The following is a 20,572-nucleotide window of genomic DNA, read 5'->3' on the forward strand; positions in this document are numbered from 1 at the left end:
CTATCACAGCAGCAGAGAGAGTGACACAAAAGATCAGCTTCATAACAGATATCACCTCCCAGAGTGTCCCCAATGGGAGGCCATCTGCCTCAGGGTGCTGAATGTGGATTTCTCATCCCAGCCACGTTAGCAACTTCCAGAAGAAGCCAACAAGCACTAGTTCAGGCTGAGTTCTTAGCTCTTACAGGAGGGCAGTAATGCTAACTTGTATCTGCACCAATGCATCAGCCAGCAGAATGAGAATTAACACGCTTTAAAAAATGATACTTTTTTCAAATTATTTGCAGCATTCAAATCTCTCCATGTACCTCAGTAGGACAACATTTCCTTACTGGATTAGCCACAGCTGCCTGCTAAATTCCCCACACTATTAAAGGAACCACTGTAATCTTGTCAGTGATGATAAGGCAGTGCCTTAGCAGGGAGCTGAAGTTATGACAGTGGAACAAGCAAATCTCCCTGATAGTTTGATAGGCCCCTGCCTGGTTCCATGGATGATGTACACAGGATTACAGAAGGCTGAACTGAAAATTTTGTCTTCACATCAGTTCAGTTCTTCAGCCCTTGCCTTGAGGCTACACAGTCAGGTGGAAGAGGAGAGGTTTTACCTACAGCTCTTGGCCAGGTACAGCTGAGGCCAAATAACAAAGACATTCCACATTACCCTATTCAGGACTTTATCTGCTGAGTCTGCCAATCAACAAATTAATTAGTTCCAACTGCAGTAATTTATTTTCATGCATATATTCCCCCACTGGGGCTCAGCTAAAAGCACATACATTAATTTAATTCAAGCCATTACACTTAAAAGATGATGGAAAACCTTACAACCAAACATTCAAGAAAAATCCCTGAATCTACATATTTTACTAACAAAGCAGAGACCTAAATAAGTTCTAAGCTAAGAGAACACCTTGAAATAATGCTTAGAAGATAAACAATACTTGGAAGGTAATATTTAGGTCTAAATTTCATTGACAGGGATTTTTCTCACAAAGCCTGAAGTTGACTTCTAGACTTCCTGTAATGAAAAGCTGACTCAAAATTATTGGAAATTTGCATTATTGTTAGTAATATCTGAAGTGGGTGTCACATTTAAAAGCCTGACCTCATGAACTGACTTCATATTACTTTGATACTAAAGGCATCAGTGGCAATAAAAGTCAAAAAGAAGTTAAATAAAAACTTTTTCAATCACATCAGTGGCTGGCAGCCTGTAGAGGAGCAGGTGAAGTTAACAGAATTTCTTGCTATAGAGGTCTTTTTGCAGGAAAGGCCAAATTAAAACCTTTTTGCCCTTTTGGAGTTCAGTTGACACAAGCTCCATTCCAGTGTGGTGAGGCATGAACTCTGCAAACTACATCTCCCTTTTTTTCTTCCTTTTTTTTTAAAAGGTGATTTAAAAACTATCCATACAGACTCCAGTCATAAAAACCTACTTTGTCTCCTGCAGACTAGGAGACAGAAACAAAAGCTTGGGTTCACAATCCCCAATGACAGTTACAGTTGTTCCTTTGCCTTGGCTATCACTCTGCCCAGGACATAACTACATATGAGCAGTGATGCTTTAATCATTACAACTTAAACACACAACCACAGAACATTTTGGTATTTTCTTCAGTCATGTTATCAGTTTACAGAAGCTCCTATAGCTACAATATTTGGTGCCCAGGTTGTGGCTACTGGAAGTGTTCAAGGCCAAGTAGGAATATCTTGGTCTAGTGGAAGGTGTCCCAGTCCATGGCAGGAGGTTGAAATTGGATCATCTTTAAGGTCCCTTCCAACCCAAACTATTCTCTAATCCCATGAATATGTAAGGCACCAAAATTATTAAACTAGAGAATGTTTGATACTCAAAGTATGATCAATGGCCTAGAATAGATTCTAAGTAATACAAATATACACACATAGGGATGCACCCAAGCCTGATTTATACACAACTAAAGACATGGGCCATCTGCAGACCTAGATAAATTAATTGAGAAGCTGTGACAGGAGCATATGATGATGATGTGTTGTTTGTAGCACATTACTCTGGACTTTCAGCTACACTATGCCAGGAATTAGCTACAGTTACAGTTTCCCATAGCAACAGGATATATGGGACAAATTGCTCAGGAAAACCCAGGTGAATGGGAGCTGTGCCTCCCATGGTGAGCCAAGCCAGGTGTTTCCTTGGTTTGCAGGAAAGTGAAACAAGGCTCCTCCATGTGCTACTGCAATACTTCTTGAATTTAGTTAAAATTTACCCCTTTTCATAGCAGCAGGTATTTTATCACTCCCATGCTGCTTCAGACCCTGCAGACAAGTCTGGTCAACCTAATGAAGGATGGACTAAACCCACTAAATTTGTGCCTAGATTCCCCTTTTGTCATCAATTTAGTAAGTCTTGTGCACAGAACTGTGCTTAGGAAGTCTCTGTCACTCAGTCACTGTCCCTGCACAGTGACCACACAGAGCAGTCCTGCCTTGGTCGTGCTTTAAATGTGACTGCCCAGCAAAGTGCTGGAGGTAATACAAATGGCTGCATGCAGATCTCCACTACCTGACCTGATAATGTGTCACATCAGAGGTGGCTTCTCTGTTGAGAGTCCTCACCTTACAGAGCAGGTGGGCATTTGGCAAATGCACCACCCAGAACTGGGCAAGGGGAGCAGAGTGAAGCCTTCTGAGGTGAGCACAAACAGCACAGCATCAAACACCTGCTCATGTCATGGCCAAAACACAAACACATACCCCCCAGCATTTTTACTTATATATTAATGTGATGCAGAATTATCATCCTCTTCCCTGAGGGACCTGTGTGCCATCTGTGTGACCTACACAGGCAGGCTACAAAGGGTTCAATCTAATCCTTAATACTGGAGCAGCACCTTCTAATGAGCAGGTATACAGAAGCCTTTTAATTTCAGTGAGTCACTTCAAGGCAAAAATCGTAATGAAGACAACATAATTTGTACTGTCAATAGCTATTAGTGCTATGAGGGCTACAGAACACAGTGAGCTTTGATTTAATATCTCCCTTTCAGAGCACACTCTGTTCATAACAAGGACAAGGCCAAAGAGGAATAACCTTCAGGTGCTCCTGCAGATCAGGAGTCCACAGCCATACATTACTTTGATTACCATTCCCTCATTTGAGGAAAATCAACACAGTGCTATCAGAATATTTATGTCATCAGACCCAATGAATCTCCAACGAGATGTGAAATTATATTCATAAAGTATTAACTACTGCATTTTTTGAGACTTTTGAGAGTACCTCTTGTTTTTTTAGGCTACAAGGAAACCATCTTTTCCCAAATCAAGCAGTAACTTTGCTGCCTGACACTGATCTTGTGCAGTATCAGTTTTGCCTACTTACCCCACCTCTGCAGTATCTCCTCCACGAACATTTTTAAAGAGTAAATGCTGATCAAAGTATAAAGTTTGCTTCCAGAGAGGGTGAAATGAACTGATAAGGAAGGAAGACGAAATGTAAATGATCTGAGAGCAATGGCAATTAGAAACAAAGGGCAGCTGGGCTGGAACTGTGGGAGGGCAATGGCCCCAGCTGACACTTATTCAGAAGATTTGATAATCTTCTAACAAGGAATTTGAACCTCCAAGTGCAAACACACAGGTGTTTCTGCTGACAAGAAACAGAACTAAAGCAAAAATACAGAGGATAACTTTTTAGATGTGAATTCATGTCAGCCTTTGGCACCTGATCATTAGTACTAGTAGTTAGTATAAAGCAAAAATATTTGGCAGTTTGAAAATTGTGTTCACATGTAATTACTGTGCTGGCATTCACTACATTCAACAAGAGACGCAAAGAACTGCATGGTAATTTCTGATAAAAAGGCAACTCCTGCAGCCCCTTCTTTACACTACTGACAACACAGGAAGACAAAGGTGATTACTTGCTTTTCTACTGCTACCCTAAAATTAAGCCTTTCCCCACTGACACTCATTTGGCTTAACATCTCTGATTTGATGAGCACACTGCAGTAAATACTTTTTAGTTCTTCTTTGACCATCTCAAGGACTACTGGAGTAGAACTGAGGTAAGGCAAACAAGTCAATGACAAGTTGGCTATAAAGAAAATACCGTTTCCTTAGCAGAAGAGTTACGTTAGAAATTTCACATCAGACCTCCATATTTTAAAATGTTTTTATTTTGCTTTCTTACTCTATGCAAAAAATTCAGTCACTGTCTTCTACTGACACATCACGTTGAGACAGAATGCAATTCACTCCCCTAGGAAAAAAATACTAGTGGGAATCTCTTCAAGCTCTTGAATAGTGAACAAACATGAAAAAATTCATGTGAATCTAAATGGCTTATCAGGCTAGCACAGCCAAGACATTCACATTTCTATAACCCAAATAAAACAGATATTTCTTATGTAGGCACCTCTGACATACCAGACTGCAGGACAAACTACACAGCTGGGGCTGAGTTAACTTGGGACACGTGAAGTTAGGGGGAAAAAAAAAGAAAATATGCAAAAAAAGAAATTCAGGTTCAGCAGAAATAATGCAGTTTTAATGGACCATGGAATACCAGATACCCAGCAAGAAGATGACCTTTTCTCCAGTACTGAAATAACAAAGCCATAGAACACAAATGCTGATAAACCAACTTCAGCTTTACAAAATCAATTTATGTGAGAATAAAAGAACAAAAGACATGACCTTTTCTTTACTATTAAATAAACCAAATCCATTCTACTGAAGTCTTCTTTCTGAACAAAAGCTATTGCCTGACCTTTCTTATTCCACTGCAGGATGCAAAGTGTCTGGGCAAGCATTTGAGCTCTTTTGTTCTTCCTAAATCAGAGGTTTGTGCCACCCCAGAGAGGAAACTGTGCACATCTTCCCTAAGCCCAACACAAGAGCCAGTTCTATAGATTCTGTAGGTACCATCAGGGATCTGATGACATGCCTCAGATGAGGGGCAAAGACCACACAGGCAGATGCTGGAATAGGAGTGGATATTTAGGCTGGAATATGACTGGCTGTCCAAACTATCTCCACAGCATCCTGTGACACACAAGTATCAGTTCATGACCTGCACAATGAAGACTATTACAAGTGATATATATGTTAATGGCATATTTTATCTATTACATCAACACTGAGATTTTATATCTAACAGTGACAGAATTTTGTATGCTATTCTCAAAGAATCAGAAGCACAAAATACATTTTCTGAAATTTACCTTTTCTGTAATAAGTTCTTGATCATTTACTGGATTCACTACACAAACTCTTTTATAAACAGCATGAAATAAAAATATAATGTAAATTAATGATAATTACAGAATTAATGTAATGATAGTCTAAACATACTTTCACCTGTAATATTTCTCTTGTGGAGGCAATACCTTAGTAATGTTCAACAGATGGATATCGCTGCCTGGGATAACAGCAAAATAAGTTTATTCCTTGAAAATAGAAATGTGTTATTATTTCTAATCCTTTTAATCCCAAGAGCCATCTGTGGGCAAGGCATTTTATTTGACATAGAAAAAAAACATATGCAAGTGCATTTGCCTGTGTGGAAATATATAAAAATATATACATTAATTCCTGAAGCTGCCATCCACCACTCTGTTCAACTGCTGTCAATAAGGAACTGCTTGTGCACCACCCCTGTGGTTTGACAGGATGGACTCACAGTCACAGTAATCCTGACTGACTGGAAATCAAGACTAATTTTTTGAAAGAGACAAATCACTTTCTTCTGAGAAATAACTCCCTGGCTTCTGGAAGGGGATTAGTGTATTACAGCCACTATCATCATTTTCATCTTGGTTGTTTCCATTCTCCTAGTTTTTTACTTTTTTATCACTGAAAAACTGTCAGTGACATGTACATGGAACAGAACCAATCTCAGGGCTCCTAGGAGCAGGAGAGCAGTTATGCACAGCAAAATAGAATCTTGAAAAAGATGACCAAGAAGTCTCTGAGATCGGGGGAAAAGGACAGGAGAACATCAAGACATCTCCTGGCTGCAAAAGAACAGTGCTGCAAACCCAGAATCTGCGATTATGTGCCTTCATGCAGTATGGAAGGGACAATCTTCTGCCAAAAACCCCAAAGAAGAGGTGGAGAGACTAAATGCTGGCATGCTTAGAGCTGAAGAATAAAGAGCATTAGTGAGGAACAAGGATCTATGACACTGTTAGTTTCAGGGCCTGCCCAGCTATTGCTTCTAAGAGCTATGAGACCCCTGAACAAAAGCCATGTACTTTGGAAAGGTACATTTACTGATAAAGCAGTCTTTTTCTGGATGAAGGAAAAAAAAAAAAGGTTGCCATGGCAACCCTGAATGAATTCAGCACATCACCTGCACATGGAGTCTATCTGCAAGGGCTCTCTTGAAAGCTGAGGGTTTGTTTCTTGCTAGGGATCCCTGAAAATTGTACTAAGGTTTTAAAAAACAAGGATAGCACAGGAAATGGATGGGACTTTTGCATCCATGAGACCAAAGCTTGCTTGAAGGCACAATTATCTAAGTAAAAGGAAAGCAATGTATTTTTCTTGACAAAAATGTTCAAATGGCTGTGAAGATTGGAGAGTCTGATGCACGCAGGGGACAAGCAAGGCCTGGAAGCTTTCTGTGAGAAGGGAGATATGCCTGAAGTGTTTTCCTTTTTGCTAATGAAGCCTTATGTTTGGATTTCCTGACCTACTACACCAGTTTCATTCTTTATAGAATAGGGGAAAAGCAAAGACTCAAATACTGGAATCAAACACACTGGAAGAACAAGTGGTTTAGAGATTATGACAACCATGAGAAAAAAATGAAATGCAAAACCAATTTAAAAATGCACAAAAGCACAGGTTTAAAATCCAACTCAGCTTCTTGTCAAAGTGTAAAAGAGAACATAAAGTCCACTTAGAGAAGCACCTCTGTAAAGCTTGTGAAATTCAGGTGTGTCAGAAGGCTCTGTCAGAGCTTGGATTTTAAAAGCAAACCAACAAACGTGATAAAGCATTTCAAATAAACAAACAAACAAAAAAAAAGCACTATATTTAATGAAGAGAGAGCAAGGCCACATGGAAGCAAAGACAAGTTGCTTTGTAGCCCTTGTCTGAAGTATCATGTTGAGCAGCTCAGCACAACCAGGATGTCCTTCCAATCAAGGAGGTAAAATATCCAACACTCCTCTGGTTATTTCCATATTTATAGAGACATAACCTACCTCTGTAGGAAGGTCATGAGCTCAAGGCTAAATAAATAGCTGTGTTCACTCCCTGCCACCAGGGAAACCTTTGAAGAGTTTGGCAGGTTTGTTTAAATAAAATCAGTTTCCACAGAAATCCATTATTAGAATACAGCACTTGGCTAATGTAAAAATGAAGAGCCTGAAACATGCAGTGAGATAAAATACCTCATTCTTATGTAACACCACCATGTTAGGAACTACTAGGGGGCAATTCACAAAGGCTAATTTCAGTCTAAATGTGCAGATTCTTCCTCAGAAGCAACCACTGGAGACAAACTTCCCCATGTCAGCCCTCATAACTATCTCTGTAAAATTCTGAAGTGAGAATTAACACACATCTATTTTTAAATAAGAGCAAATGCTATTTTATGTAAGTTGAAGACACAGTTCCACTATGAAAAATAAATAAAGCATTTAAATAAGTAATATTTATTTTCTTAAATTATTTGTGAAAATTAAATATAAAGAGGTAGATTCATCAGTACTGGACCTCAGATAGTCTTCTCAGTTCTCACCCACCATTGCACCCCAACTACCAGCCTTGCCAACCCCAACAGATTCAGATGGGGGCTGACTTTTTAACTGAGAAAGTCAGTTATAGTGTAAACTTGCATTTGACACAAAAACGATCTGTAGAAAAAGCTGGAAATCAAAATCAATCAAAATCAAAAAGCTTCATTAAAACTCACACAAATATTCACATGGGAGAGCTGATCTTATCTGAGGGCAGGGGGATGAACATGGCAGCAATGAAAAACCCTTCCACTCCTGTTTTCTATTAATTTCCATTTATCTTCCCTTCTCAGGCACTCATTTACACATCTCAGTCTGTGCTAGGCTTAGGATTTTGTTCTTCTAATCCAGAAGTCGATACACCAAGTTTTGTTTACTTGGTCACCACCAGTGAGACCTGCCTTGTGAGCAAACAGTGTCTTGCAGTCAATAAGCAGCCACAGCAGCACAGCCCTGTGGGGAAAGCCTCACCTCACAGTAATAAGGTTGTTTTACTTGGCACCAAAACAATAAATGTTCCTCCTTAAAGAGCTGTATTTTTAATTGAGTAGATAAAACTTATCCATATCACAATTTCAAAATACAAACAAGGCTGTTTCTCCTAAATAGTGCATTAAAAAGCACAGTTTAGGGTTAATACAGAACCCCCAGTTTGTCTCTAACAGCCTACAACACTGCTGACTTGGCTATATTTTGATACTAATTATCTCTCACACAATGCAGAGGCAAAGGAATTAACATTCTTCAAAACCAGAACAAAATTCTCTTCCCAGCAACTAAAGAAGTAATAGAGTCAGAACAAGGATCTATGTGCAAAGTCAAGATCCACTTTGGAGCTCATCAAATGCTATGGAACACATTTTAAAGAAATGTTTTATTAATTTATTAACTTTCAGAGATTTTTTTTCCTCAGAAAAAATAGTTTCTTTGATAATCAGTAAGAATTAAAGCCTCTGCAGATACAAGGCAAAAGAATTGCATAAAATTCTTTATGTTTAGATCATGATTTCACAAGTTCCAGAAATGGAAAAATATCAGAAAACAACCCGACTTATTTGCAATCTGGGAAAAAATTCTGTCACCCAGTTCTCCAAAGTGTTCAACATTTCTAGTGAATAGAAAAAAATAGCAGGAACACAACTATTTCAACAATCATAAACCTTGCAGTCTTAAAACTAAGTTAAATTAGGGATCCAAAGCAGGTTGATTCATTCAAGCTATCTAACATGAGCAAAAGTCCCAAACAAATAGAAATATTCAGAGCATGTTTTCCCCATTTCTCCCATTTTTCCAAGTCCCACAGATACCTGCTCCCCACAGATCAGAGGAGAAAATCATGTAAATTTTGCTCTTCTTAGAAAAACGAAGTAAAAAACCCTAACTCAAACCTGTTATAAACTTGTATCAGTATCGATTCCATATGTACATTGTTACATTACAGTCCTTCTATCATATGTAAAATAATGCTAAAAATGTGTGTTTATAGAGATATTTTCTTCAGAGACAGAACAATCACTGTTTATATATGGTTTTTAGCAGCATGAAAAGAACTGCAATGCACACATTTCTGCCTTTCACAAACACATACTTAAGCCAATGCATTCAAGCAGAGCATGTTCTGGATTGTAAATGTGTCAAGATAATCCAAACACCACTGGCAGCAATTCTCTACCCATTGTATTGCCATCAAACATGACATTTATTTTATTTAGATGAAAAGAAATAATATACACACAGCAAAAAAACTTTTTTATCTCTCTGATAATTTGTATTTATCATAAAATATATTAGAATCAGTATAGATAACTGAAAGACCATTGACTCCTCCAGGAATTAAAATGCACTTCTATACCATTTTGCTCTTCTTTCCAACACAGTAATTTAAATAAAAATAAATTAGGCACTGATATTCCTGAAAAGTCTTATGAACACTTTAGACAATTACAGCAGAGTCATTCTCTTACAAATAAAACCCTTCTGAACCTGAAACAAACCAGACAGTACTTGGTATTGCCTTTAGACTGGACAGCCAAGTTCACAAAACAAGCAGGGTAATAATTCTGCCCCAAAATCCTTCAATCTGGTATAAACACAAATCTTACCTTTTTTAAGGTCATGTGTTAATGTTTTCATTTCTTTGCTGTACCTGCAGATGTTCTAAAGCAACTGGTTGGCTATTTCCATATCAGTAGGACTCTTCTACTGAAAGGACAACTTTCAGGTATTTTAAAGAATGGAAATTCCTAAAGAATGCAGAATGCAACTGGGAATATTCAAGAACAAAGATGTGAAAAACAATGAATAAGAGCAAATCTTGCCTGACTTAGCCTTGCTGTGACTCTAAGGAAAGCAGAGTGAGCTCCACCAGCTGCAGCACCATCCCAATGAAATCACGTTCAGCTGTGCAAACCCCATTTCTATTACCACAACAGTACAAACCACCCTCCCTCATTCTGTCCTCAATAAAAGTGTCCCATTTAGTGATGAGCACAAGAGATACCGTTTGTGAATTTTTCTTGCAGAAGGGAATATTTTACAAAAGGAAGAGTCTCTGGTTATTTCCTTTCAGCAGCTCCCAAAGCAGAAAAGGGCATGATTTGCCCCCAGTTCATTTACTCAAACCTCAGGCCATCCGAGGTCCCAACAAACCAACCCCAGTGAGGCACCAAACCGCCTTGTAGCTCTTTTCATTCGGTTTAAAAGCATAAACACAAAGTGGTTGGTCTGTTTCAGAGGGAAGAAAGTCTAAACATGCCTCTGAGATTAGCTCAGCTGGTAAAGCATGGGGCTGACAATGGCGAGGTCGTGAGTTCAATCATTGTATAAACCACCTAATGAAAATTTAGATGTGAAGGTTCTGGGGCGTCCCTTCTAACTCGGAAGATGGAAGGGGTGGAATATAAGGCGCCCATCAAATTCTTGCAGTGATGTTGAACGCTGATTATAAGAAATGGCCACCAACACTTGGACTTTCTTGCATTATTATGGCTAAATGTTACAAGGCGATTATTGGTAACAAATGGCTAAGTGTTCGGCCGCGGGCACCGCCGAGAGCCCCTGACTGTGCCCTGAGGGCAGCGGAGGTGCGGCGCTCCCTCACCTGCACAGCCTCGGGTAGCTTGGGGACAGCCCCGGCTGGCCTTAGGCCGTGTCCCGGTTGGATCCCGGCAGTGTCCCGGCTGCACTCCGGTTCTGTCCCGGCCGGGTGTTGGCTCAGCGCCGCTCGGCTCGGCTGAGGGAACCGGACAGACTCTCCCCTCACGGACCCGCCGCACCCACCGCCGCCCGCCAGGGGGCGCCCGCCGCCTCTCCGCGCGCCCCGCCCCGCGCGCCAGTGGCGCGTCAGTGCCGCGCGCCGGCGCGGTGCATGCCGGGCCGGCGGCGGGACCATGGCGAGCGATTTCTACCTGCGCTACTACGTGGGGCACAAGGGGAAGTTCGGACACGAGTTCCTCGAGTTCGAATTCCGGCCCGACGGTGAGAGCGGGGCGCGGGGCACGGGGGGTCTGCGCCGCGCTCCCGGAGGGCGGGGTACGGGGCGGCGGGGTACGGGGCGGCGGGGTGTCCCCGCGTGGTTTAATTCCCGGCCTGTCCCCGCAGGGAAGCTGCGCTACGCCAACAACAGCAACTACAAGAATGACGTGATGATCCGAAAGGAGGTGAGGGCAGCGAGCCGCGAGAGCAGCGCTCAGTGCCGCTGAGGGGTTGGTGCGAGCACAGGGAGCGCTGGGAGCGCTCGGGGCTGGATTTCCGTGCTGGGATGGTGCGGGCAGGGCTGTGTTTATTTCTCTGTTGGAATATTTATTTCCATGTTGTGTCCAGGCTTACGTGCACAAGAGTGTGATGGAGGAGCTGAAAAGAATAATCGACGATAGTGAAATCACAAAAGAAGATGATGCTCTGTGGCCTCCTCCTGACAGGGTGGGCCGACAGGTGGGTGCACAGTCTCTTGTAATTGCTCTTTAAATTTCATGTGTTAGCTCCTTGGAAGCCTAACTAAACTTTTCCTTCAAGGCAGTTATGTTTTCAGCCCAAATGGAAACAATTACTGCTTTAAAACCTGAGCAGTGCTTCAATGGCAGTGTAGTTGTGGAAGCTAGTATGATCCACAGACCTGCTGCATTCGATATCTTTGTTATAGAAACTTGTAATAAAAAATAAAAACCATCATAGTTCTGAAGCATTTCTGTAAGTGGTACCATGAAGCAGTAGAGTTCCTATAACCTTTTATTTTTCAGGAGCTCGAGATAGTCATCGGTGACGAGCACATCTCCTTTACGACGTCAAAAATCGGTTCCCTCATTGATGTAAATCAGTCCAAGTATGTACTCTGCTTTTTATGCTGCCCTTGTTTCTATTTACCAATCTCTATTAGAACTCGCTAATTAACTGGGTATGTGTATTTTATATTGTTTTAAAGTACAGCAGCACAATGTTGCAGCACAATGTGTAAATGCCTTTAGACTGTGACATTACAGGCTGTGTTTTCAAACTCAGTGAGAGTTGACCTTGCATACTCAGAGTCTGAGCTGACTTGCCATTGGCCTGTCTGTACCAAGTTCTTCGGGAGAATCAAGATATTTGTATTTCACCCAAGCTAAAAAGACTGACTATCATGGGGGTTTGGGTTTTTTTTAAATCTGAAGTGCTGTTGGTACTTGCTTTCATGATAAAAATATGTGTTTTGTAAAGACTTAAAATGTTCACACTTGCAGTACAGAGTATTTAATCAATCAGTGTAACATTAAACAAATCTGTTAATGTCTAAGATGACATCTGAAAAGTCCCCCTATAGGCTTTGGGGTTTTTTTAATGTTAGTTCTGTAACCTGTTCTCTAAGAGCATCAGTCTTAAACTCTTTTTTTTTTTTCCCTTCCTTCCTTCTCTTGTGCACTGCAGAGATCCAGAAGGCTTGAGAGTGTTCTACTACCTGGTCCAGGACCTTAAGTGTCTTGTCTTCAGTCTTATTGGACTCCACTTCAAGATTAAGCCAATTTAAATCGGACTAACTGAAGTTTGTATTGCAGTGTCAGCAATGGGGGTGGGAAGGGAGGATCCTGTTCCATTTCCTCACTGTTTCTGAAATTTTGTGTATTTTAGATTATTTTTTGGTTGTTGTTTTTGTTGTTGTTACAAACTGTCGGTGACTCACTTAATAAAACGGTGAGATTTGCATTTTTAATTTTTAATTCGTGGTGAGAGACTGACTTCTAAAACTTCATTTATAACGGTGCATTGAGAATGTGTCACTTCACTTGTATCACACACATACTGTATTGTCTACATAATAGCAGAAACAGGAATGAAGCCTGGCTCTGCGAAGTGAAACTTCTGCCAGCTGTCACAGTAAACGTTTTTTACTATTCTAAGCTGGATGTTCTGCTGGCCAGCCCAGAGAAGCACAAGCTGTGGCTCTGCACAGAATAAGTGGTTATAGCAAACACATGATATATAGCAAACACATAATATGTAGCAGACACTTCATCCCAGCCTGGGTTACCTGCTTGCTGCCAGAGCAGAGCCACAGAACACATCACGCAGGAGCCGTCCAGGCTGTTCGCTGATACTGCCGGCAGAAAAGCTGAAAAGCAACCTGGAATGTATTTAGTTTGGCTCTAGTCTGGCAGCTCTGTTGTGCAGCACTAATTCAAAGACTTTGAGGTGTCCCCCACAGGCCCTGAGGGTGCTCCCCATGGCAGCGCTGCCAAGCCGCGCCTTTGCTTTCTCCAGCACCTCTGTCTGGTTTTCCTATGTCAGTAGCCACTGCGATTTAAAAAAAAAAAAAAAAAAAAAAAAGGTGGTTAATTGACGTTTAATGCTAAAACCCCAGCGCCTCCCTGCCTCCCCACAGGCACCTCCCGCCTTTCCCGCGCGGCGGGGCGCTGCCGCCGCCATCTTGGCTGAGGGCAGGCGCGGCTCCGCGGCGGCTCGGCCGGGCAGGGAGCGCGGGGCCGCCATCTTGACTGCGGGCAGGGCCGGGCGGAGCGGGGAGCAGGAACCGCACGGAACGGCACGGCCATGGGGGTAAGTGCGAGCCGCGGCCGCAGCCCCGCGGGCTGGGCAGGGCGCGGGGAGCCGGGCTGGTCGGGCTGACGCCGCTCCGCCACTTGCCTTGCAGAGGATCGGGCTGCAGCTCCGCGCCACGCTGGAGAACATCACCCGGCTGCGGGCCGAGGGCGAGGATTTCCGCTGGTACCTCAAGGTGCGGGGAGCGGGCCGGGCTGCGAGCGGCGCGTTCCCCGGTTACTGACAGCTTCCAACCTGCCCATCTGTGCTTCCAGCTGAAATGCGGCAACTGCGGCGAAGTGTCCGAGAAGTGGCAGTACCTGCGGCTGATGGTGCGTGTGCCCCTGGTAACTTAGCTCTGAGCAAAGTGAGAACACACACCTGCCTCGTACACACCTGTCCGCACCAGGGATGGGACAACACGCCTTTTAGATGAGATCGTTCTTCAATAGCTGTATGCATTTTAAAAACTCTATCATATCCCATATTAAAATAAATATTTGGAGACTGTTAAGTGAAATATGCCATTTGAATGGTGACTGTTGGTGACAAAGTATTTACATCTGCTTTTAAAAGACACCTTTCTGTAAAAATTTAATTTTGAAATGGTATCAAAAGAACGTTGTGCCTGTAGCTCTGATGCTGCTGGAATCCTTTTGGAGAAGGTTAGGTAAATCAAGATGAGTTAAGCATGCTAAATCAGCGTTTGGAAGCTGAAAAAGCAGGATAAAATTTGTCAGGGATACTTGTCTGTTCTTAGCAATAATCATCTCTTTTTGTTGCATACAGCTGAATGGTAAGAATGTATTTTGAGGAATTAGTAGAGCATGCCGATATGGATAAGACATAAATACCCATTATTCCCTATTCAAAGTCTAGAACAGAATTATTCTTTAATAATCGCAGCTTGTTGAATTATTAATCTCTGTAGTTAAAAAAAAAAAAAGCTGCCTTGTTGCAGTATTTTTAAAAAGTTAAAGATCATTGTAAAAACAACCTTACCTTTGCAGAGGTTTCCAGTGGCTCAGCTGGAGTTCAGTTAAAGGTGTCTCTCTTGTCATGGATTTCAGGACAGTGCTCCCCTGAAAGGCGGCCGAGGAAGCGCCACGATGGTGCAGAAGTGCAAGCTGTGCTCCAGGGAGAACTCCATCGGTACGTGCTTGGACATTTAACAGGCATCATCCATTCCAGAGTGTACCTGTTAGTCCCCATTTCTGCTTGGCACAGTTTGTAAAGAGATTCCAGCAGGGATTTCTTCCCTTGTACACTGGTGCTTGAGTTCCCAACAGGCACACACTGGACATCACACTCATGAGGGAGACAGCCAAGGCCTCATGGTGAGTCCAGGCTTCTGCATGAACAAAACTCAGCTGTACTGGTATTTTACAAAAGCATGCAAATCTTCTGGGCATTGGTAGGGTAAAATGGTGCAGTGTAAACTTCTCAGAAGAAGGGAGAAAAGTTGAATTATACCTTTTGAAGACCAGCTGCAGGAAATGCCTGGTGACTTTTTGGAAATTTCTTTGAAGGAAGATCCTTTGTGCTGAAGACATAGTGCCACTCACTTGAATACCTTTCTTTTGTTTTAGATATTTTAAGCCAGACAATCAAGCCTTACAATGTAAGTTTGTTTCTTCTTCTATGTAAAGTGAAAGATAAATCAACACTATTTTGAGGTTTTGCTTTACCATCCTCTCTCAACAACACAAAAAACTGTTCTTGTCCCCTGACAGAAATTGTCTCTTATAGACTCCTGCACAGTCTGAAGCATAGAATAATCTGATACATTCCACAAGCCAGCACAGAACTGTATTACTCAAATCAGAGGTGATTATGTAATGCCCCTGTTGGTTTTCTTTTGAAAGCTTCCTCGTGGCAGATTAAGAAATTCTAGTTAATGACCACCTATGAAATAAGCCATAGGATTTTGCTGTCACTTGGGGCATCAGAGGTGCTAGTGCTGCCTTTTAAAGCAATCCATTCCTAGACTAATGCTTGTCACTGACTCTATTAGATGGAAACTAATAGTGTTCTGACTCAATTACAGGCTGAAGACAGTGAGAAATTCAAAACAATTGTGGAGTTTGAATGCCGAGGTCTGGAACCAGTTGACTTTCAACCACAGGTAAGTTCTTATTTGTGGTTTGCTTCTCTGTTTATAAGAGTACTTCTAGATAGAGTGTAGAGTGATATCACTCTACTTCTAGTCAAGTGATAAAATACACACTATTTGAAATGGTTCTGGAACACCCTTGACCTTCCCAGATTCCCATCCTTCCACAGTTCCTTCTTTTACTTCATTTCACTAAAAAAACCCAAAAAATCTAAAAAACCTGTGAGCAGCTAACATGAACTGGTATTTTCTGTGCCAGTAAAATCTAAAACTAAGCACACCTTGGAGCTGTACTTAAACTGCCTCACAGGTGACTCAGCACTGCTCATCTGAATTCATTGCAGAGCTCTTCATTTCTCAGGTTATTGCTGAAGAGAATCTTTCCCAAAGGGGAACTGTGAGAGTGCAGCATTAAATGGTAGCACTTTGCTCCTTGGTACATTACAGAGTACATCAGGCTCAGGTTATGAACACACTTCAGTGTGTGCCCTCTAACAAACAAATCAATTTTCTTTGGGATTGACATCACTAGAGCCACAGGAAACGAACGCTGGCGTTTTTCCATTTGCAAATTGACCAGACAAAACCTGAAGATCAGTGGCAGGTACAGGCTGGAGCAAAGCACACCTCAAGGTTCAGAGTTAAAGGATTCTTCAGGGCCAGTCTGCAGTGACTCATCTGCTTGTGCATGGTCATGCTGTATGCCACTTAACTCCCTACTATATTTAACCTATTATTCCAGTCGGATTAGGTGTAAATAGACTGACAAATATAAACCTGTCTTATCCTTCCCTCAGACTGTGATGCTGTGCTAAGAAACAGCCCAAAAAAGCCAATCCCACAACGAATTTGGTATAAATAGAATCCCCACTGCAGTGTGCTGGGGGAGGTCTTTATTTAAGTGAAGTCCATCTTTTTGAAAAATAGAATGGTTATTAGTTTATTCCTGCTTGAAAGCTTTGCAACCAAACCTAGGAACTTGCACATCAAGAAAAATGTATGGGAAGAGTACAAAATGTAGATGTTTATTGCTCTACATCCCAGCTGTCAATTTTTTTTTTATGTGCAGAACAAAGATTTAACAACTGTAATAAAGTTTTAATTTAGTAGTCTAAATTTGGTGCACTTGATGGGAGAATATACTTGAATCCCTAAAGAGGTATTTCAGTGAGTTTTTTGATGCCTAAATCAGTAAATCAGAAGTTTCTGATGCTTAAATGACTTCTGCAGTTCCAAATGATTCTATAAACTGCTTTATATTTGACATGATCCAAGCCAGCCTGGTTTCTGCACAGCCTTAGATCTCACTTTTGATTAGCACTAAACATGACATATGGCCATAGAATTACTGTATTTTCTGTCTGTTGTTTGGTAGATATAATACAACCACACCTGGAGGCAATTTAAAGTGGCTTAATGCTTGCATGTCTCATTGAAATTATAGTAGCTATTAAAAAAAAAATCAAAACAAACCTAAAACAAACCAACACATTTGAGTGTGAAAGAGGAGAAAGTACCCACTGTTTCTCTGATATAAACCCTCTTTTTAGACCTAGTGCAGAAGTTTGTAATTGCAGTCACATGGCTGGTGAGTGGCTCCAGGTGGCAAAAGCAGAGCTTCTTTCATTTTTCTGGTGTTTGTTCTATACTCAGCTCTGCAGTTTTGACCCACAATGCTGCTCTTCCTCTCCACCCCAGCAGTTCCCTTGTCATGGGCTTCTGATAGTTACAGAAAGGCCACTGTGCCCTGCAGATCCCTCTCCTGTTAGATTTGTTTGATCTGCCACACTCTGTGGTTACTTAACTCCCAAGTGCTTAACCTTCCATTCAAATCCCAAAATATTTTCAAGTCCTGTGCCTTACTTTGCACATTCTTACACAGCTAAATGTCTGACTGGTATTAGTGGGGATTTCTTTATCAAAAATGCAAGTGTAGATCCATTGCAGAAAACCAAGAAGAAGCTACCTTTGATTTTTACCCACTTGTTAATAAAATTCTGTACGAGAAACAGCAATGTAAGAATCCTTCCTGCATGCTACAGAAGTGGCTGGGATTTTTTCAAAATGTACTTTTAAAACTAATAAATCTTACTGTACAGCTTGGGGAGTGTGAACCCTAAAGTGAGAGAGCTGTTCCTATAGAAGATAAACCGGAACACTTTCCTAGGGCTGTCCTTTCTCCACTCTCTAAAAACAGCAACAGTAATGGCAGTGAAGAACTCTCCCCTGTGAAATGCTTGTTTGGGGATACTAATCTGTTCACTCAGCCAGCTGATCCTCCTTGCATGTAAAGCTTGTTTGTCACTTGTGTTCCTAAATCCAACACAAGCTGCTCCTTCTCAAGAGTGTCTTGGATTCTGACAATATTCAACCAAAACTATTAACTTTCTTTCACATTTTCTATTACTTTCCTTGCAGTGTATTATGAAGCTTTATGCCTGTATGGATTCTGAACACAAAGCTATTAGTAGTGGTTGGATGCTGCTGCATAAACTTGTGAACTAAGGTTTAACTTTATCTAGAATAGTTGGAAATACTTTTTTTGGTGGGAAAAATAGAGTTAGCAATGTTTCCTCATTTTACTCTGTAGTTGCTTGGATTGAATTTTCCTAATTCACAACCAGGCTCACAACCTTATGCTTACCCAACCTACAGAGCTTGATCATTCTTTCTACCTAATTTAACAGAAATACAATACATTTTTGTGCTGAGCTATTTTCTTTAAATATGTTTCAATGATCATAGTTCTTATTTTCTCAGTACAACTTAATTCTAAAAACTTTCTACAAATGTGTTTGCAGGCAGGGTTTGCTGCTGAAGGCGCAGAATCTGGCACACCTTTCAATGACATAAACTTGTTAGAAAAGGTATGTTGTCTTAGTTTCACTAGTAAAACTGATTATCTAGTTTGCTTTCCCCAAGTCACTGGTCCAAAATACACACCCTAGACTGGTTGCTCTTTCCTGTAGCCACAGGAAGGCCATAGCTGGAGAGAGAAACTGAATCAACTGTGAGCAACCAGTATTACTAATAGTGTCATTTTAGATGTATTTGATAACTTAGCAGCTGACAAAGATTTAAGTCACTGAAGAATTCCAGAGAGCAAGAACCTGGAATGCTAAATGGTTGGGATTATTAAAGTGGTGAGTTGATTCTTCTAGGAAGATCCCTGCCCACTGTCCTGTGCACAGAGATATTAAACAGTAATATAGACACTGTCCTTCAAAGCTGAGGATAATGACACCAGCATTGCAAATCTTCCTTGGCTGTGAGCAGGAATCTCAAGGTCAAATCTGTTCCCTGGTATCCTACTTGGCAGGGATCTGCTTTTCTGCTTACCCACCTGACTCTGGTATTGTGAATGATGGATAATCCCTTCACCTGCCATGACTGCTGTCTTGTCCACTACAGGCTGGGGAACTACATAAGAAAATAAACCCCAGCAATATGTATATATAAAAACACTGACACTGAAGCTCATTTAATTCATAATTTCAGGTCAGTGCTCTTGCTACTCTCACCTGTTAAAACTGAACTTTCTACAGATACCTAAGACCCAAATTTTGAGTAACATTTAGTTCCAGTTTGAATTCCCATCTATCTGCATTCTGTCCTCTGTGACTAATACTGGGAAATCTTATTTCCTACAGGATTGGAATGACTATGATGAAAAAACAAAGGAATCTGTTGGAATCTACGAAGTTACCCATAAATTTGTAAAATGCTGAAGTTCATACCCTTAATAAATTATGACATCCTTATTGATGGAGGAGCTGTAAACATCAGATACACAATTTCCTTGGAGTTACTTTTCTACATGGCTGCACTTCAGAAATGGAAACCTAGGTTCACAGAATCACAGAATCATTAGGGGTGGGAAAGATCTCCAAGATCAAGTTCAGCCATGGACTGACATCACTAAGTTGTATTTTCTGTCCCCAGCATTCCCTAATAAAATATTTTCCATGAAGCACTTGGAGATGGCCTCAATACAGACTGAAAATAGTAACTGAACTGAAAATATTGACAGAATTGTGCCATATCCTTAATGCTGTGGTGTTTTGGAATAGATATGGTTGTGGTGGACTGTAGCTTAACTACTGTATACAGTAACTACTTAGAGAACTTCCAGCCTTCAAGGTTTTAATACTCTGTCACCAGGAAGTACTCACATTGATTCTCTAACATAAGCAAATAAAGTCTTCCCACTCACCACTCCTATCATCAGGAAATGGCTACAAGCATTAGTAAAGGCACTGTGTTAACTGCTGAAGGGAACAGGTACACCTTTGGGAGCTTTCTGCCACTCAGGTAAAGACTGAGGTGAATTTACTGAGAACACTTACTAAGCTTGACTGCTGTTGATGTTTATACAGTTACAGTCCTCAGAAAAGCAAGTTATCTTTCCAAGTGTGTCATTAAGTAAACCTCATTTCTAGTTGAAGACAGACTTTGTACTCCTTGGTGACTGCACTCACAATCTTACCAGCTGTTTTCATGTTTAAAAACAAAACAAAGAACCCCACCAAACAAACCCAGAAATTAAAGAATCCCAACCAATCTTTAGTGAATTTTATTCAGAATTCTGGTCTGATTATTGTCTCCTGATATTTTATTTCCTCTATCTACCTAAATGACCATCTTTTTTCTTTCTTTGTTTAAATGGGCAAGAACAATTACGCTAAGTTTTAAAGTAAGTTGTAAAATAAGGCTTTTCAGC

At 41.1% G+C, this 20,572-nt stretch overlaps 2 protein-coding genes and 1 long non-coding RNA gene across 5 annotated transcripts in view; 2 read left to right on the forward strand and 1 right to left on the reverse strand.

Moving 5' to 3' along the window:
- LOC146433696 (uncharacterized) overlaps positions 1-11,045 on the reverse strand; it is a 37,848-nt gene extending 26,803 nt beyond the window's left edge. The window contains exon 1 of the long non-coding RNA XR_014853684.1: positions 10,834-11,045. This is a non-coding gene — a long non-coding RNA (uncharacterized LOC146433696). The remainder of the gene's footprint in view (positions 1-10,833) is intronic.
- Positions 11,046-11,053: 8 nt separating this feature from the next.
- On the forward strand, positions 11,054-12,922 carry MAGOH (mago homolog, exon junction complex subunit). The gene is made up of 5 exons (XM_085067574.1): positions 11,054-11,210; positions 11,334-11,392; positions 11,556-11,666; positions 11,972-12,054; positions 12,633-12,922. Exons 1-5 carry the CDS (start codon positions 11,123-11,125, stop codon positions 12,730-12,732), a joined length of 441 nt encoding a protein of 146 aa, XP_084923700.1. The 5' UTR covers positions 11,054-11,122; the 3' UTR covers positions 12,733-12,922.
- A 118-nt stretch (positions 12,923-13,040) lies between these two features.
- On the forward strand, positions 13,041-19,820 carry CZIB (CXXC motif containing zinc binding protein). 3 transcript variants are annotated; one of them, XM_085067573.1, is made up of 8 exons: positions 13,615-13,757; positions 13,852-13,935; positions 14,015-14,071; positions 14,810-14,891; positions 15,329-15,360; positions 15,787-15,864; positions 18,654-18,719; positions 19,503-19,820. In XM_085067573.1, the coding sequence occupies exons 1-8, from the start codon at positions 13,752-13,754 to the stop codon at positions 19,578-19,580; spliced, it is 483 nt and encodes a 160-aa protein (XP_084923699.1). In that variant the 5' UTR covers positions 13,615-13,751; the 3' UTR covers positions 19,581-19,820. The 3 variants fall into 3 exon arrangements, with proteins under 3 accessions (XP_084923698.1, XP_084923697.1, XP_084923699.1); XM_085067571.1 differs by having other exon boundaries at positions 13,534-13,757; positions 13,852-14,071; XM_085067572.1 differs by lacking the exons at positions 15,329-15,360; positions 19,503-19,820 and having other exon boundaries at positions 13,041-13,757; positions 13,852-13,925; positions 18,654-18,724.
- Positions 19,821-20,572: the final 752 nt, after the last annotated feature.

Source organism: Lichenostomus cassidix, chromosome 8, assembly GCF_008360975.1.
Source record: "Lichenostomus cassidix isolate B80296 chromosome 8, HeHo_3.0, whole genome shotgun sequence".
Lineage (NCBI taxonomy): Eukaryota > Metazoa > Chordata > Aves > Passeriformes > Meliphagidae > Lichenostomus > Lichenostomus cassidix.

Bases quoted from the DNA above. Each gene is read 5' to 3' on its own strand.
- MAGOH (XM_085067574.1), top strand. From the start codon at position 11,123: ATGGCGAGCGATTTCTACCTGCGCTACTACGTGGGGCACAAGGGGAAG. The intron at 11,667-11,971 runs GTGGGTGCACAG...TTTATTTTTCAG, and splicing joins CTGACAGGGTGGGCCGACAG to GAGCTCGAGATAGTCATCGG. The intron at 12,055-12,632 runs GTATGTACTCTG...TGTGCACTGCAG, and splicing joins ATTGATGTAAATCAGTCCAA to AGATCCAGAAGGCTTGAGAG.
- CZIB (XM_085067571.1), top strand. From the start codon at position 13,549: ATGCTAAAACCCCAGCGCCTCCCTGCCTCCCCACAGGCACCTCCCGCC. The intron at 14,892-15,328 runs GTACGTGCTTGG...CTTTTGTTTTAG, and splicing joins CTCCAGGGAGAACTCCATCG to ATATTTTAAGCCAGACAATC. The intron at 15,361-15,786 runs GTAAGTTTGTTT...ACTCAATTACAG, and splicing joins AGACAATCAAGCCTTACAAT to GCTGAAGACAGTGAGAAATT.